Source organism: Typopeltis vanoorti, chromosome 24 (assembly GCF_054136105.1).
Source record: "Typopeltis vanoorti isolate ZY-2024b chromosome 24, IOZ_Tvanoo_1.0, whole genome shotgun sequence".
Lineage (NCBI taxonomy): Eukaryota > Metazoa > Arthropoda > Arachnida > Uropygi > Thelyphonidae > Typopeltis > Typopeltis vanoorti.
Window position 1 is genome coordinate 37846659 of NC_143572.1, and position 20365 is coordinate 37867023.

Consider the following 20365-nt stretch of genomic DNA (forward strand, 5'->3'; position numbering starts at 1 on the left):
AAAACACAGCCCACAGGATAATTGTATTATTGAAAAGAATATCAACATATAATGAAAGACATTTTGCCTCTTTACAAGGCCTTGATACAACTGAACCTAGACTACTGTGTGCAGAGTTGGTCTCCTGGGTTTAGATGAGATCAAAGAAGCTGTGAAAAGGCTGCAATGAAGAGTTACAGAGATGATATCAGGATTATGGAATGTAGATTACGTGATGGATTGAGAGTATGTAGACTGCAACACTGGTAGACAGGAGAAAGAGGGGTAGTATGATAAAATTATACACAGTTTTGAGAGGGCATTTTAGGATATTGCTTGATTTATTAATCAATATTCTATAATACCCTCCTTTAACACAAAGTTGGGAGAGGACAAGGAGACATCTGTGAAAGTTAAGTTTCTGTGAGGAATAAGATCTAGTTTTTTCACTCAGAAAATGTGAGAAAGAGAGAAATAGTTTGCCTGTTGAAGTAGTGAGTGCATCCAGTGTGAATAAGTTTAAGAGAAAGTATGACAACTGGTGCAGGTAATTTATGGCCTTCTTCAATGAATTCTTAACTCCCTGGAGGTCTAATAATAATAATAATAATAATAATAATAATAATAATAATAATAATATTTTCCCACTGTATCTTATATGTGGGAATGTGTGTGTCAAGGTCTTCTTGTTCCTCTTCATTTTTTTTTTTTTTACAGAAATATTTATTTCAGTCCGTACATGTATTTCATGTATTTTCATTAATATGGGAAAAAATGCGTAAAACACAATATTTACTTGAGAACAAATACATATATTATTATTATTATTATTATTATTCAGGCCTCCATGGAGTCAAATGGCTCATCGCTGGAGGTTCTTCCTAGGAAACACAGAGTCCATCAAGACTCGTCGTGAGAGGTCCCTCCTAGGAAACACAAAGTCCATCATACCACTCCTTAAATTCATTGACCATTCTTGCTCTAACCACTCTGTCAGGGAATATAATCCATAGTTCAACCACCCTCCATGCAAAGAAACCACTCCTCACCCTCTTTCTCACAGTCTCCTTTTGCAACTTCCAGGGATGGCCCTTGTCATCACTATTTCCTGCTGTTCAACCAAACGAAAGTACTCCCCAGTGTCAACCCTGTAACCACCACTCAACAGTTTAAAAGTCTCAATCATATCACCTCTCCTTCTTCTATCCACCAAATTCCCTCAGCCGATCCTCATAACTAAAATTGTACAGTCCTGGAACTATCTTTGTTATTTGCCTTTGTACACTTTCCACAGTTAATTTATCCCCTTCAAATCCTGGGGACCAAATCTGAGAACAATAGTCTAAGCGTGGTCTGATCAGGGTTTTTTACAACAGAATGATAACTCTTTTACTCTGCAGGTCAGAGTCCTTCACATTATTGCAGCAATCTTCTGTGTTACCTTCACTACCTTTGCAAAATGTCACCTGTATTTCAGGTTTCTATCAATCATCAACCTCAGATCTCTTGTCTCCCTTACTTCTTCCAGTTTAATTCATCCCATAGAGTATGCAGCGACCCATCGATGTGTCCCAAACCTCAAGACCTTACATTTTGCTGCATTAAACTGATAATCCCCATTCATTTGCCCATCTTTCTAGCTTATTCAAATCCTCTTGTAGGGTTACCACATCTACACTATCACTAATAACCCTTCCCATCTTCACATCATCTGCAAACAACTGAATATCCTCTTGCAATCCACATCAATGTCATTGATATAAAGGTTAAACAATATAGGTCCCAGTACTTAGCCCTATGGGACCCCACTTGTCTCCTTGAAACTGCACCACTATACACAACTCTCTGATGCCTATCAAACAGCCAATCCTGAATCCAGTTGACCAACCTGACATCCAAACACGTGCTGCAACTTAAATATCAGCTTATTATGTGGAATTCTGTCAAATGCCTTCACTAAATCCAAGAAAATGGCTGTATATACCTTTCCCTTATCTACTGCTCTTGTAACTTTATTATAAAAGGCTGGCATATTACTAAAACAAGAGCACCCCTTCACAAATCCATGTTGACTCTCACACATAACATTACCCTCATCTTCCCAATGCTGTATACGGTCCCTCACTAATTTCTCCAAGATCTTAACAACTACTGATGACACACAAACTGGCCTATAATTAGACACTTCCAGTCTGGTCCCACCCTTATGCAGTGGCACTATCTTACCTTCCTTCCATTACCTGGGCACCTTTCCCATAGCTAGACTTTCATTGAAAAGACAGGTCAAAGGAGCTGTCAGCTCTTTAGCACATTCTCTCAAAACTCATGGTGAAATACCATCCAGTCCCACAGCTTTACTGATATCCAGAGTACTCAGTATTTGGAACACGCTCTCCTCCTGCACCTCTAAACCTCGAACCTGCCCTATCCCTCGAGTAATAAAATTTAATCCTCTAGGACGAAATACTCCATAAAGTCTTCATTGAACACTACTATGTTCTCTGCATCAGTCGCTCTATTCCAATTTTTATCCCCCAATGCCATTCTTCCACAATCATTTCTCCTCCTCCTAGCTACATAACTAAAAAATTCCCTATGACTTTCTTTGGATCTTAGGGTAAATCTCTTCTCATATTCCAGTTTTACCTTCCTTATCATACTAGTCACTCTCCTGGCCTGTGTCTTATATTCATCATGCACCTGCTCTTCACCTGTCCCCTTATATCTCTTCCATAGCCTCTGTTTCACATGCAGTTCCTGTTTAATATTGTTTGTCATCCACTTTACACCAAATTGTGTCCTCTTCTTCACTTGTGGAATACAGCTTACTATTGCTGTAACAAATAATTCCATATAATTCCTTCATAATTCCACATACATTCCCATCGCTTTGATATTCCTGCATGCCTATTCATATTCCAAGTCAAAACCACATGGTCACTCTCTCCAACTGGTGGTTGAGATGTTATCTCAGTCATTATCAACTCTTCTGATGCTGTGACCAAATCCAAAACTCTTGAACCTCTTGTTTCCTCTATTACATGTTGCCTAAGACATTTATCCCTCAAGAATTCTAGAAATTCCATTCCCTTATTGCTACATGCATCTTCCGCTCACCAATTTATACTGCTGTAGTTAAAATCTCCCATAACAATCATTCTTCTTGCACTTTGCCAAGCTCAACTGTCTAAACATCTCCTGGTCCCCACCCTCTGTGCTCCTTGGTTTGTAGCAACATCCAACTAAATATCCTGTCTTGCTCACCTCTATCTCACACCATATGCTTTCAAATCATTAGTGTCACTGCCTTCCAAAGCCTCTACTCTTAGGGGACATAAGGAATATAAGTATATACAGAAAGATAGAGGATATAAAGAAATAAATAAAATCCCTCCATTTTTAAAAGTATATATGCCATATTTCCTTCTTTGGCTTTTTTTTTTTTGTTGTTTAGAATCCATAATATGTTAATAAAACTTTTTGTCAAGAAATAAAGTGCCATCTACAAAATGAAGTAGCATGTACATTTACAGAATAATATCTAAAATACAACAAAATAATTATGACAAGTCTTGATGACTACTTACATATGTTGTTTGCATCTTGGGTAATGTTAGTTATTGTTATAGAACACTTTTAAACAATATTATTATCATTATCATCATCATCATCTGACCTCCATGGAGTCAGAGACTTGTCGTAAGAGGTACACACCATTGCCCACAATGCTCATCCAGCTGTGCCTTAAACTGATTGGTGTCTACATTCACAACACACTCAGGATGCATTCCCTTCACCAACCACTCTCCATGAAAAGACTTTCTTCTAACTCCTCTGCTCACATCCTCCTTATACAATTTCCAATGATGGCCTCTTGTTCCACCTTCCCTTCCTCTCCCCCATTCTATGAAAAATCTCAACCTGATAACAATCCCTGACTAGTTTATATGTCTCAGTCATATTCTCCCTCTCCCTCCAATTCATGATGCTTTACATTCTCTCAATCTGTCGTTGTACGGCACGTCAAAGACCACTGACAACTTTTGTGAATCTTCTCTGGCCCCTTTCCAACATATCCTCAGCACCATGAAAACCCAGTGACCAAATCTGTGCACAACAATCTATATGAGGCCTGTTCCATATTACTCTTTCAATGAATTATGAAAGAAATTCATTAAAAAATTATCAGGCCCCTTTCCAACATATCCTCATCACCATGAAAACCCAGTGACCAAATCTGTGCACAACAATCTATATGAGGCCTGTTCCATATTACTCTTTCAATGAATTATGAAAGAAATTCATTAAAAAATTATCAGTGGAATGTTTTTCAATCAAAATTAATTATTTATTCGATGAATTGCCATTTGGTAACCTTTCTCATGATTAACTGTTTTGATGAATTTTCATGGAATTAATTCTAAAATCTAATGCCTCAATCTGCTCATTCTATCTCTAGGAAAGCAAACCTTATGCATCCTCTAATTCACCATACCTCTAATCATCAATCTCCATACAGTGCCCCTTGCAAATCATTCAATACCTCTTTCATTCCATTGTTCTTTGCTCTTCCATGCATATCTACAATTCTCTTCATTTCACTCTCTATACACTTCACCTCTTGCCTTATCTTCACCCACTCTGCTTTCAAATCTTGAATCCTTTCTCATTTCCTTGTAGTCAATCATACATACCTTTTTTTTACTACCAGCCATGCTCTCTTTTTTGGCTGTTAGTCTTGCACATCATCTTACTATCAGTTGTGCTCTCTTTTTCATTGTCAGTCTCACATGCTTTCTTGTCATCAGTTGCACCCTCTTTTGCCATCAGTTTTGCACACTTTCTTATCAGGATGTACTCTCTTTCTCCTCATTAGTTTCATTTATTACCGCATGTTTGTACTCTGATTCAAAGCAGTTTCATAGTTCATCAGCATGTCACATTTCTGGCACACCCACACTTACTCACTTCTCTTATTCAATCTGAACATCTCTCCATGTATACATATTACACTCAGCACTATACCCTAGAATAATCCTCATCTCAAGCCTCATTTGTCTTTCATACCAAATTAAGGAATTGGTGGATAGTAATGTGACACTCTGAAAACAGCATATATTTGTGAAGGGGAGGTCTTGTCATAGTAATTTACTCACTTTCTATAATAAAGGCATTTGACAGGATAATGAATGGAGCTCTGTTATGAAAGATGCAACAAATGGGGATGATGGACATAAAGCTGATGATGTAGATAAGAGGGTAGGTGATGGAAAACATCAGAGAGCAGGATATGATGGTGACAAATCAAAGAGAAAACAGGTAATTGGTGGTCCTCCAGAGGGTCCTATATTGTGGCTTCTGGTTTCAGTTTGTACATCAATGATGTTGAAAATGATCTGATGGTGACTATCCAGTTGTCTAATAATTCTAAACTGGGGATAACAGCTAATAAATGTGATCAAAAGATCTTTCCAGATAATGTAAATTAACTAGCAGTTTGGGTAAAGAATAATGGCTGTCATTTCAATGTGCAGAGTCTTAGATGGAACTGCATTGAAAGAAACTGATGAGGCTAGGAATCATAGGAGTAATAGTGGACAGAGCTGAAGCATAGAAAGGTTAGAAGGTAGATTGCAAAATATTTCAAAGGATCACTTGGAATGTTAAGAATACCATTAACAAACAATAATAACTCCCTTATTCTTGTTTGTTAATGGTATTCTTAACATTCCAAGTGATCCTTTGAAATATTGCAATGTACCTTCTAAGCTTTCTATGCTTCAGCTCTGTCCACTACTCCTACCTGATTCCTAGCCTCATCAGTTTCTTTCAATGCAGTTCCATCTAAGACTCTGCACATTGAAATGGCAGCCATTACAACTCTTTATAAGGTTGTAAACACATCTGGAATAGTGTACAAAGATTTGGTCATTGAGGTTTCTCAGGGATGTGGAAATGGTGGCAAGGATTCTGAGGGGGGAAGAGTGGTGGTGACTGCTTGTGGATTGCTCCCTAGACTGAAGGTTAATGAGTTAGAAAGTTTAGTTAGTAGGCAGAAAAGAGGCAATTATGAAAATAATAAATTACTACAGAGTTTTCATAAAGCCGATATTAAAGAAATTTTTGAACTGGAAGAAGTGAACAAGGGATCATCCCTTTTAGAAGTTGTGAAAGTCTGGTTAGCAAGATATAAGAACTAGATTTTTTGCTCCTAGAGGTAGTAAATGAGTGAAACAGGTTACCAGAGGTGCTTGAGAGTGTTTTGTCTGTGAAGCACTAAAAGAAGAGATAGGATAGACATTGTGTCAATAATAATTAGTTTGGACCTACCAGAATGAGTGTTTGGACTCGATGGAGATGGCCATATAAGAATTATAAATAAATAATAATATTATTATATGGTAAATGGGTGATGTGGGTAAAGAATATACTTCTATATGAGGAAATGTAGCACCTCAGCTTAACTTTAGTGAGGGAGGGTGAGAGATGTAGGGAGTATTCAGGTTTTTTTATATACTAATAAATGAAGTGTTCAAAATAATGTTGAGGAGTTTTTGACATTGGTTAGCACAACTTTTCCAAAAGTTATAAGGATTAGTGAGATGTGGTTGACTGAGCATGATATGGTCATATGAATAGAATGCAAGGGATACAGAGTCTACAGAGAGGGCAGAAGAAAATAGAATGGGGAGTGGAGGCTTGGCTAATGATAGAAGAGGAATTAAAGCCAAAAAATAAATAAAAGTACATCACTAGGAAAGGGATTCAGAGGGCAGTTCATTTGAAGCTATCATGTGTGAGATAGAGGCCAACAGGACTAAATATGAAATTGGATGCTGCTATAATCCAGGGGGTATAAGGGAGAATGTAGATGCTATGAATTCACAAATTAGCATGATGAGTATAGGTCAAGTAATTATTATGAAGGATATCAACTATGGGGACATAGACTGGAAGGAAGAATAGTTAGAAGCAGGAAAAAAAATGAAATTTATACAGCTGCTGAAAATTACCTTAGGCAACATTTAAGGTAGGACACAAGGTTCAAGAGTGCTGGACCTGATTATTGCTATGCTACCCCTGTACCCCTAATCAATCTAGCTATGCTACCCCTGTTTCGAGAAAGGGATCATGTAGTCTTCATCTGGGAAATTGCCAGACATGCAGAATTTTCTATTAAGAAGGGATATATATGTGGAATTACAAAGCAAGTGATTATGACAAGCTGAGGAGATAGCTTTCAGCAGAGCCACTGCATAACAATTTGGAGGGCAAGAGATATTGGTGGTGCATGGGAGGTGGTCAAGGGATATTTGAAGAAAGCAGTACCTGAATGTATACCTAGAGTCAGAAGAATAAATCAGGTAGGAGATAGTTGGATGAATAATCCTCATTAAAAGGAGTTGCACACAAAGAAAGGTTGTGGAGGGATTATAAACAAAAAGGTGTAAATTAAAGATACCAAGAAATTATATACTTGGTTTATAACATGTATGCAACCATATAGACTTGCAACCTGTTACTAGTTTCGACTTTTATTGAAGTTTCATCAGTATGAGCCAAACCCAGAAGTGATACCGAGGTTGAAGTAATGGAGAACTCAAATTTTCATATACGAGTTGCCAAAAGGTGTCACACCTTATTATTAAAATACTCTGGATTAGAGACAGTTGTTGGAAGTTTATCCATTTGGTTATACTATCAATTAAATTTACCAAGAAATGGTATACTTGGTTTAATCCTTTTTTCAAGTGTATGCAAACAAGTTTACGCCTGAACTATTTTCAGAACTAGGGCAACTTGTATATAGAAGCTTATGACTTCACATCACTTGCCTTACTATCCCATAATGCAATGCACACATCCTTATGGCTATGTTATTATTATTATTATTTGACGCCTCTAAGGCATCCAAAGACTCATCAAGGGAGAACACCTGTTCTACTACTCTGTCTCCACCACTGAATCCGCCAACTGACTGCAATTACACAAACACAATCTACAACCGACCACCACTACTAGTTTTTTCCACAGACAATCACAAACATCCAAGCCCACAGTAGGATTTGAACCTGCAGCCTTTTAGCAGAAGAGCGGATACGCTAACTACTCGGCCAGCCAGGCTGACCAAGTGGTTAAAAAATGTATAATGTATGTATGATAATGCTATGCAGAATGTATAATGCATGCATAATGCTGTGCATTGTAGAGTTGCCAAAAGGTGTCACACCTTATTATCAAAATACTCTGGATTAGAGATAGTTATTGGAAGTTTTTCACTTGGTTATACTATAAATTAAAGATACCAAGAAATTCTCGATTTAGATCTGTTGGGGTGGCCTGTATTAGGGCTTCTTGGCTGATGCTTTTCCTGGAATATGAGCAGTTCTACTTGGTGGTAGGGGAGCCTGTCACTGAGCACAGCGAGCCACTGCTGAATTAAATGATCACTCGGGTTGCTCATTGTTGGGTGATCTGAGTGATCGTACAAGTGTTTGGAGAGATAACCCCACACTTAAACAGGTAAACCGGTCTGGGTAGTAATCCTTCCCATAATGCATAGCATTATACATACCCGTAAGGATATGTGCTTTGCATTATGGGATAGTAAGGCAAGTGATGTGAAGTTATAAGCTTCTACATATGAGTTGCCCTAGTTCTGAAAATAGTCCAGATGCAAACTTATTTGCATACACTTGGATAAAGGATTAAACCAAGTATATAATTTCTTGGTAAGATACCAAGAAATTTATGGTATAACCATAAATATATATATATACAGGGTGATCCAAAAGTAACAGAAAAAGTAAAAATTCAATAATTTGAAAAGTATAGACAGTAGCATGATACACAGAAAGACATGGGATTTTTTTTAATAATAAAAATTTTTATTACCAGAATAATTACATTCGTCATTGACAGGTAGCGCTGTGGCAATCCCGGAGCTGCTGCCTGTCACTATTTAAACAGATCCAGAAATTGTAGAAACCCCTTTGCATCATCCAAAGCTGACAGCGTGGTGCGGGTTCACTGCATCATTCATTATAGGCCCCTTTTTCTTTGAGGAAGTCCACAACGGTACATTTCGAATTGTTTCTGTCACAAGCGAGCATTATGCAGTGCTTTTAAGAGACAGCATCATTCCCTCCTTGCAAGAGAAGCAAGCACTCCATAGTGTAACATTCATGCAGGATGGAGCACCTCTGCACATCACAGGTCCTGTCCAGCACCTGCTGCGATCGACATTTGGCGATGACCGTGTCCTCAGTCGCTCTTTCCCACACGAATGGCCACCGAGGTCTCCAGACCTTACACCTTGTGACTTTTGGTTATGGGGTTACTTGAAGTCACAGGTGTACAGAGGTTGGTCAATGTCATTGGCCATGTTGAAAGAAGCTATTTGCCATCATGTGACAGGAATTACAGCTGAAACCCTTTTGATGCTGTGCCACATCTGACGGCCGTCACATTGAACATTTGTAATCCTAGCTGCATTGCGAACTGTGCTGTGCCAATGTACAAACTACTGACACAACTGAAGTGCCACCTGTTGCTGGCAAATGTAACTATTCTGCCAATAAAATTTTTTGTTATTAAAAAAAAATCCCATGTCTTTCTGAGCCTTTCTGTTAAAACCGCATCATGCTACTGTCTATGCTTTTTGAATTATTGAATCTTTACTTTTTCTGTTACTTTTGGATCACCTGATAATATATTCATTTATAGTATAACCAAGTGGAAAACTTCCAAAACAAGAAGGTGATCAGCACACCCATGAGTAACAGAAGGTGCAGCTGAGAAGGGTGTATGGTAAGGAGGGCTAAAGCTAATTATAAGAAAAAAGCCAGCTGATGAGGCCAAAAGAAACTCTTTAGGGTTTCTTTTGGCCTCATCAGCTGGCTTTTTTTTAGCAAGTAAAAGGAGGAATGACTATGAAAGGATGACTTCAAAAAAACAGTGCTCATGGTGGGTGAGGTAACAAAACCAAACCAAATAGTTGAATTACTAAGTAAGCATTTTGTTTGGGAGGAAAGATTATCATTATCATCTAGGTGGTGACATTGCAATGTCAGATGTGACACTGACTGATAGGAGAATAGAGGTTGAAGAAATCGAGGTGTTTAACATATTGGAGAATCGCAATAAGAATATGGCCATGGGATTAAATGGAATATTGGCCTGTGTATTATGAAAATGTGCAAGGGAATTATCAGTTCCTGTGACCAAGTTGTTTGATTTAAGTCTCAGTACTGGGAAGCTGCCAATGGAGTGGAAAGAGGGCCGAATAGTCCCACTGCATAAAGAAGTTTTCCAATTTTAAATATTTAAATATTAAAATAATTTTTAAAATTATTTTAATAATTTTAAATATATTAAAGTTATACTATTAAATAATCCTTGTATGTGAGTTTTTTCGATTATTAATTTTGTATAAGAACTGAGTGGATAGGAACATGATACTCTTTACAGGACAGCATGGTTTTTTTTGAAGGGTAGGTCTAGCCTTAGTAATGTGCTTACTTTTTATAATCAAGTGACAAGAGTTAGATAAGGGAAATGGCTACTCAGTGATATTACTGGACTTTGCAAAAAAATTTGGCATGGTTTTTACAATACGTTTTTGCAATACAGATAACCCTCATATAATGCAGATGTTAGGTTCCATAGAAATGCAGCGTTATGTAAATCGCGTTATGCGAGACTCAGATCACATAGAAAAAGTAGGGTTAGGTTCCAAAATCATTTTGTTTTGTTTTTTAAATTATATAAACAACACTGACATATCCAACAAAAATACAGTATATTTTTATTTAATTCAGGTAATTCTTGTAAGTTAAGAAAACATATAAACTATGTTCACGGGGCCGGTTTGCCTGCTTGCGGGATGAAAAAAGCCAGATAAACTGGTGGAAAAAACCCTACTGCCCAAGACCGGCTAACTTGGCTAAGGCTGAGGAAGATCCTTCAGCTCTTCACGTCGTCAACGGGAATCGAACCGAGGACTCCTTCCCCAGTTATATGGTTGCGAAGTGCAAAGGCAGTAGGCTAACCACGCAGACATAAATGTTTTAGGTAAAATAAAATAAAGTGCATATTTTAAAGATCATCATCACTGTCTTCAAAACTAACATTTCCTAGATGTTCTTTATTTACGAGTGGCCGAACGTCATCATAACTTGAAATCTCTTGGACATCATTTGTATAATTCTCATTGCATACTTCGGTTGGTTTAGTTATCAAGAAGTCAGTAATAAGAATTTGCTTACCACTATGCTGCAATTTTTTTATTAAATTCATAATATGGAGCTAAACAAATATCGAACTGTCTCGTGAATTTTCCAGCATGCTCCATTGAGGGATCATTATCCGTAAAATAACTTCCTAACTTTCTTGCCAAGTCCAATCTTTCTGCTAATTTCTTTAAACTGAATTCTTTAACGGATTCATCACAATCAGAATCTTCGGCAGAACTCTCCACGCCATTTCATTTGATGTCATCTATTAATTGTACAAGTTCCTCCTCATTTAAGTCTATTTCCTAATCAATTAATTCACTAATTTCGTTTTCAAACATATTGCAAAAACCCTCTAAGTGGCCATTACTATAAAAATAAATTTTTGACATAAAAACAGCATTACATATTGTATGTAACTTACCAGAAAATAAAGTGCTTAGCTTGAGATGCACAAACTTATGATTTTTAACATGCGTTCCTGGCAGAAAATGAAAACAGTTTTCAACAATAAACACTTTATACAGTCCCACATTATGCATCACTTGACCAAGCGCCAAACTGATGTTTTTGGGGAAAAAAAAATTTCAACTTTAGTGTCTCATTAAAAATCGTTATTTTGGTATTTAGTTCTTTGAAACTAAACTGTGAAAATATAGACTCCTGCTCGGTCTCAATTATTTTATAGGTAGGATACATCATTATAGGTCAGATGGCCAACAAATCTCAAAAACATCAATTTGGCGCTTGGTCAAGTGATACATAACACGGGACATTATTGATGTACATGCATCATAAAGGGTATTTCCCCTAATATATAAGTTGGCTACTTATAACTACATGTACGATACAGACAGATGCAAATTTAATGAAGATAAAATTTGATTTTCAAGTCGCACGGTAAAAATATATGAAAAGATAAAGGGATACTACAATTTGTAGACAGTGTTGTATCGAAACCGCGTTGTATAAGTACAGCATAGAACAAGGGTTACTAGAATTTGTGGATCACGTTATATCGAAACTGCATTGTATAAGTACCACATTATACAAGGGTTACCTGTATATAGAATTGAATTGCATGAAGCTAGTGATTTGGATTAGAGGGTGGCTGATGAACAGATATCAAGTAGAGTGGTTTATGAAGGAGTTGAGTCTTGGAGAAGGCAAGTGACCAGTGGTGTACTATAGGGCTCAGTACTTGGTCCTCTGTCTCTTAATGTGATCAGGGACTCAGGTGTGATTGTGGCAGGAAGCTGAAGTTAAGAGGACATAATGTAAAGAAAACCAAAACAGCACATCAGATTGCATGATTATTGAAGAACACACTAACAAGCAGAGATAGAGAAGTTATTGTTCCCCTATATAAGGTTTAATAAGGCCACATCTGGATTACTGTGCACAGATCTGGACTCTGAGATGCTATGCTGAAGAATAAGCTGTGGAGAGGATCCAGAGGTTAGTGACAAAGATTATGGAACATCTGTGGAATGCTCCCTATGAGAACAGATTAATGGTCTGTAGCCTTCAAAAATTAGCTGATAAGTGAAAAAGAGGAACATGATAGAAGCATTTAAGTTATTATTATTATTATTATTATTATTATTATTATTACACCCTCCATGGAGTTGGCAGACTCATTGCGGGAGGTTCATTCAACTGACAACATATTTATCATATAGAATCTTAAAATCCTTAACACTCCTTGCATTAACAGCACATTCTGGTAATGCATTCCATTCACTGACAATTCTCCATGTAAAAAATCTACTCCTCACACCCCTCTTCACCACACTTTTGTATAATTTCTAGGGAAGACCTCTGGTTCTTTACACAGTGCTGGTGTCTGATAGAGTGGCACAATCACTTCCTTATCCTTAAATGTTAGAGTACTTCTTATCATAGCAGCACTGCAATGTGCAGTCTTTGCAACACTAGCAATATACCCTTTAAATTTTAGCCTGCTGTCAACCATCACTCAAAAATCTCTAATCTCATCCACTTCCTGTAGTACAACACCATTGACATAGTACACAGCCATATATTTCTGCACTCCAAAATGCAACACCTTGAACTTATTGATATTAAAACTACAATTATGGTGTGTGTGTGTGGGGGGATGCACAGATGAAAATTCACAAATGCTTCTGCAAGAGCTTAATGAAACATAGAAGAGTTTGAGATCTTGACACTTGTAACTTCATAACAATTATTAGACACAAGTATTCACAAGAATAAAGAATAATAATTTTATTATTGTAAATATTTCAGCCGGAATATAACAGGCCATCATCAGTGAATCAGCATAATCACAAGGCGAAGCTAGAACAAAGAACGTTAATCCTATTTATAGAAATGAGTTACATGCCAGACTGCTGCCATATAGGGGTGTTTATAAAATAAAATGAAATTGCAATTAAAACTAAAACTAAAATCAAAATAATTAATTTTGAAATATAAAAAATAACAACATTAGATACATAAAATAATTGAATGGCATAGCATTATATATTTAAAAAAAAGAAGGGGGAAAGTAAGGGAAACATGCTATTACCTACCATTTATGAGGATGAGATTTTCCCAAATCTTGGAAATAGAGAGGCAGATTTAAATGTGGGTTGTGTATTAGAAGTGCTTCAGCACTCTCTTTAAATAACTGCTCAAACCTATACCTGCACTAATGTAAAAGATGAGTACTTGACCAGACGATGTTGTAGTTAGTGTCCACTCCATGTTGAACAAGGCCAGATTTTTCAGGTTTATTGTTGCTGATATAAGATTGGTGCGCTTGAAGTTGTTTCCCAATAGAACATCTTTATTCAAACTACAAGCAGAGGCACTCACACTGAACTTGGTAAACAGCAGGGAGGGAGGGACTGTTTATTTATCTTTCATGGATGGTAACCAAGAGTAGATTTTGCTGATAGGGAAAAATGTAGGAACAAACTGTATTTTTTTAGAATCTTAGTAACTGTCTCAGAGATGACTGTGATGCATGGGGTAGGGACTCACCATATAGGTTCAGGGTTCTTGGGGATGGGCTTGTAAGCATTGAGAATGTATTTTCCTTGAAGTGAAGTCATTCTATCATATTACGCATTGGATAGTGCTAAATTCTTGTTGAAGGGTTTGGGAATTGTGGTCAGTGTCCACTCTATGTTGAGCAAGGCCAGATTTTTTAAGTTTATTGTTGTTGATATATATATATATATATATATATATATATATATATTATTCACTTCTTTTTTTGACTTTCTCATAACCTGTTGTTGATTTCTTTTTGACTTCTTGGAACCTATTATTGTACTGATAATGGTGTTGATAGCAGTCATAAACTTTTTCAAGAAATAAACATTACGTAAGTTTCATCCTGATGCTTCTCTTTAGGAGCATAGAAATTTTTGGATAAATTGAATGGATGAGTAGAATTACCAATTGTACCAAGTGCGAAGAATGCACTTTAGTAATAATGAGATGGAATACTCTATTAGCTGAAGTGACTGCAAAAAGCAGAGGAGGGAAGGAATTTAGAGATGATGACAGACAAGGATCTGATGCTTATACAGTAGATTAATGTTTGGAATTAATATGTAGAAGACATTGCCAACGTTGCAGCTGTTAGTCATGGCAGCAGACTAACAGCTGTAAAGGATATAGTGGAATTATTGAACGAGCAATTTATCAGCTTATATCATACTGATGTAAATGATCTGGTGCAATATATAGAAGAGAAGCAACTATTAGGAGAAATGGAAGTGATAGAAATAGAGGTGTATCAGATGTTGGTTGGGTTAGATGTGAATAAGGCTGTAGGAAAATATGATATATCACCACGTATTCTTAAGGAATGTGCACCACAATATGCTATGCTCTTGACCTGGTTATTTAATGAAAGACTTGCAGTTAATAGGGTTCCTAAGGAGTGGAAAGAAGGCAAAATAGTACCACTCCACAAGCATGGTTCTAAGACAGAAGTCTCCAACTATTGCCAGTCTGTATAACTGCAGTTGTGGTCTCAAGGTGTTGAAGAGATAAGGAATAGAATATAGACTATAGAATATAGAATATAGAGTAAGGAATAGAATATAGACTTGCATTGATGGACATGGCATTCTTTATAATGGACAGCATGGATTTGTGAAGGATAGATCCTGTTTTAGTAATTTACTTGCATTTTATGATACAGTGACAAGTGCATTAGATAAGGGAGAATCATATGTAGTGATATTCTTAGACTTTGCAAAAGGGTTTGATAGATTACTACATGATAAGTTGGTGTACAAGCTGCAGAGGTTAGATGGATCAGAGATTGGTTCTCTGAATAATACCAGCAGGTTATGTATGATGGAACAGTCTCAAAAAAGGAGCATAACCAGTGGCATTCCCCCAGGGTTCTGCTATTGGGCTCCTGCTGTTTGAACTTGTTTGTAAACGATATATCATATAGACTGACTGGGGATCTTCAGTTATTTGCTGATGATGCAAAGTTGGGAAGAATTATAAGTAGTACTGCTGATGTTAATTCCTTTCAGAAAGATTTGAATAGACTTTTTACTTGGACAAAGGAGTGGAGTTATAGTTTTAATATCAATAAGTGCAAGATGTTGCATTTTGGAGTGCAGAAATATAAGGCTGTGTACTATGTTCATGGTGCTGTACTGCAGGAAGTGGATGAGATTAGAGATTTAGGAGTTATGGTTGACAGTAGACTGAAATTTAGAGGACATATTGCTAGTGTTGCAAAAGCTGCACATCATAGTGCTGCTATGATAAGAAGTACTCATGTAAAGATAAGGAAGTGGTTGTGCCATTGTATAAGGCACTGGTCAGACCACAATTAGACAATTATGCTCAGATCTGGTCATCTGGTTTTCAATATTATGCGGAGACATTAGATAGGGTCCAGAGGCAAGTGACTAAGACAATGTCAGGACTTTGGAATGCTGGCTATGGATAGAGGTTGAAGAAATGTGGATTGCAGAGTTTAGTGAATAGGAGGAAGAGAGGTGATATGATAAAAACATTTAAGTTAGTGAGAGGATTTTATCTGATTAATCAGAGGGGATTATAAAAAGAGCAGAAAGTGAAAGGAGAATTACCAGAGGTCATTCCTGGAAGTTATGTAAAAGTGTGGTGAAGAGGGGTGTGAGGAGTAATTTTTTTACATGGAGAATTGTCAGTGAATGGAAAGCATTACCAGAATGTGTTGTTAATGCAAGGAATATTAAGGATTTTAAGATACTATATGATAAATATGTTGTCAATTGAATAAATCACCCATGATGCATCTCTTCACTCCATGGAGGGTGTAATAATTATAATAATGATAAGAAGAAGAACACAACAAACTGCTAAAGAAATAATAAGGCCACTGATGGGACAGTTAGTGTTCCATTCTTTAAGGCTTTGGTCATTTCATACCAAGGCTAATTGTGTATACATTTCATCATCTGGTTTTGAGGTTATGAGAAAAATCAGGAAAATGAGATAAGAATATAATATCGGTGCTATGGAATGTTAGTTTATGAGGGTCTTGAGGGAGTGTAATTAGTGGGATTTTGAAGATTGAGAAAAAGAAATAGCATGGGATGAGATTAATAAATTAATGAGAAGATATTACCATATTAAAGCTGAAGAAATTAGTTATACAGCAGAAAGGAAAAAAAGGAGGAGGAAAAATGGAAGTTGCGATAAATAAGAGGTAAGAGATCTTTCCTGGAATTTTTATAAACAGGTGGTGAGCAAGGAAGTTAGAAATTTTTCTCATACATTTTATTCTTTCCTCATAAAAAATTTTATGAGGAAAGTGGAATTGCAATGGTATATCTCATATTATACCTTCAATCCATTAAAATCTGTGCTTTTGCTACCCTTTCATGCAGTGCATTCCATGTGCTTGGAGCTGTGCTGTTCATGCAAAAACTTACTCTCACTTTCCAGACTTGAAATAATTTCTAGTAAATGTCCTTATTCTCATTATTCCCTTTTCCCAGTTTAGATTAGATAGATCCAATTTACTGGATCTCTCTCTTTCTCTTTCTCTAATCAAGTAAATACCTTTCAATACTGGATGGATTAATGAGAAAAGAGGTAATATAAAATAATTACATCACCTTAAATAATAACTTAACATCATAACCACAGTTGTTTTGTTTCAAATTGAAAGCCACATAAAGATTATGTATTTGGTGATTAAACTGTTTTAAAAGGAGAACATAATTCAGTATTTCCTTTGTTCAAGCCAATGAATGGGAATTGTAGTTGAATGTTTCTAAATGCAAAAGTGTGCTGCTTTGGAATTTGGAGATGGAAGGCATAGTCTCATCAGTATAAATGTACTATATTGATGGATATGTTGTGAAGCATATATGGAGGGGTGGAAGATTAATTTTAGGGTTTTATTGGATATGGAGTTAAAGTGCAGGGGATAGTGTCATGAAGAATAGAGGTGATGTAATTCTAATCTTTAAAGGTACCCATGGCATAACTATAAATAATAACTTAACATGATAACCACAGTAATTAACTTTAATGAAATAAAGGTACAAATATTTCATACTGAAATTAACAGTACATCATTGCTACAAATGACAAGTAAATTGTCATTTGCAAAATCATTTTTGTATGATTTTGTAAATATATTTACAAAATTTACAAATTATGCAGTTGAACTAAAAAAATGACATACTTGTACACAGCATACGTATGGTAATCATTGAGTTTTCTAATCCTTTCTTCAACTTCAGGACTTCTGGCAGATTTTTCAATCGATGTAACAAAAAGATCTCTGTATGAATCAAGTGAAAACAAATACATTGGATCTACATAGCCCATATCTGCTAAAACAAAATATAATATTGATGCACGTGCTGCTGCAGGACGATATTCCTGAAAAAATAAAAAGATTAATTTATTTTATATATAAAATGAATGTGTTTATGTATGAGAAATAATTAGTGCATTTTTTTTGGTAATTATACACATAAAAGTTGGTAAATCTATATGACAGTAGTTTCATTGGTGGACTAATGGTTAGGCAATTCTAGTAGCAAGGCTTATATGTTGGTCATACATAACTGGTAATTAGCTTAAGGAATTAACAATGCATATAAAGTATATTAATTAAAGGCAAATTTAATGAATAACTTCTATATTTCAGCAACGTCACGTTACCTTCTTCAGGAACATAAAGATATGGTATGTGCACGCAGGCACTAACAAAAGCAAATGAGGAAGAAAGCAAGAAACTAATATTGTTCCTAAAGTCCCAATGGTGCCCTCTGGTGGGGCTAATTTGGTTGTCTTGGCTGTTGGGCTGAAGTTCTCATAATGTAAGTCTCCCAAATTTGGGGTAGTTTCATGCACCAAATTTGTTGACGCTTGGAACGTTTTTTTATAGCTGCTGAGGATTCCTTGAATAATCTTTCGTACTTAAACTTGCTGCAGTGTATTATTTTAGTTTTCTTCGAACGAATTCTATGGTGGGTATCTAAGGCATGGTCTGCCAGCCCAGAGCAGCTGTACTGATGAAACCAGATGTAGTCTTTGTGTTCTGAAATCCTGATATTTGCTTCCTGCCTGTTTGGCCAAAGTAGGACAATTTGCAGCTGCAAGGGACCTGGTATACACCAGGTAGGTCTAGGGGAAGTGGTTGGTCTTTGTAGAGAGGATAAGGGATGCCAACTTTTTATATGGTCTGTAACAAGAAGTAAAGTCATATTTTTTGAGGATATTGGTTATTTTCTCAGAGGTGCCCTGGATGTAGGGGATGGTGATAGATTTGGTGTAATCTTTATTGTGGAGGGGGGGGGGGTTGTGGTTTACTGGTTTTAGTATTTTAGTTACACCGCAGCAAGTTTAAGTATGAAAGATTATTCAAGGAATCATCAGCAGCTCTAAAAAACGTTCCAAACCTCAACAAATTTGGGTACATGAAACTACCCCAAATTTGGGAAACTTACATTATGAGAACTTCAGCCCAATGGCCAAGACAACCAAATTAGCCTGCATTAGGACTTTAGGAACAATATTAGTTTCTTGCTTTCTTCCTCATTTGCTTTTGTTAGTGCCGGCGTGCACATACCATATCTTTATGTTCCTGAAGATGGCAACGTGACATTGCCGAAATATAGAAGTTATTCATTAAAGTTGTCTTTAATTAATATACTTTATATGCATTGTTAATTCCGTAAGCTAATTACCAGTTAATGGTTAGGCAATCTATTAACCTTGCTCTTGACTAAACATCATATACTTTTGCAAGCCACTTCAGGCTTCTAATAAGGACAATGGGCTCTCACTAGTAATGAACTTCATTTTTGAATCCATATAGGACTCATATAATTTACAAAATAATGGACTCAGTGCTCATCACTCTGTGAATTTATTTAAAGAAAACATCAAAATATAGAATAGGAGAGATGAATATTCTGAGTTTTCTTTTTTGTTTTACTAAAAAATTATATATATAAAAAAAAACTAAATTAAGAATGAAATTGAGTTTTCATAGGATTGCATAGAATTTCATTGCATAGAATTAAAAGTGGGAGGACCATGCTTGAAGAGTTATGCAAGGAAAATAATTAGATACTTTGCATGGAAAATTTGATGAAATTGCATATGTTAGAAGCATGTGGGGAATAAACTGAATGATTTTAGGAAAAGGTATGACATGCATTCTGTTAATAAGAATTATGAGTTTATCTTTGAATCCACAGCTGATAATAATAGTAATTATTATTTTTCCCAAAAAATTCATGGAGTCAAAAGACTCATAATCAGAGGTTATCACTAGAAAAAATAATGCTCATTAAACTTTAGCACTGAAGCTTATATTCATTATTTCTTCATTCATCACATTCTCCGTCAGTATATTCCACTCAACTAATACTCTCTTGGCAAACAAACCTACTTCTCACAATTTTCCTGCTAACACCTTTCTTATACCATTTCCAAGGATATAGTCTTTTATTCTATCTTCTCTCTTCTTCCACTCTACAAAACAAGCAGTAGTTGTGTTTGAAATTGAGTCTGAGCGTTAGTTCTCGTGAAGCACTGTGCGTGTGAATGATATCATGAGTGTGCCAAAACTAGATTACAGTGCTAGATGAATCGGGCAGGCTGTAACTGAGATTGCTGTTTAGATGGGCAGG

At 36.2% G+C, this 20365-nt stretch overlaps 1 protein-coding gene across 1 annotated transcript in view; it reads right to left on the reverse strand.

Annotated features, from left to right (window-relative positions):
* kl-2 (dynein heavy chain 2, axonemal kl-2) overlaps positions 1–20365 on the reverse strand; it is a 1497432-nt gene that overhangs the window by 485667 nt on the left and 991400 nt on the right. The window contains exon 42 of the mRNA XM_090414156.1: positions 17902–18101. Coding sequence (XP_090270282.1) covers positions 17902–18101 — 200 coding nt within the window. The remainder of the gene's footprint in view (positions 1–17901; positions 18102–20365) is intronic.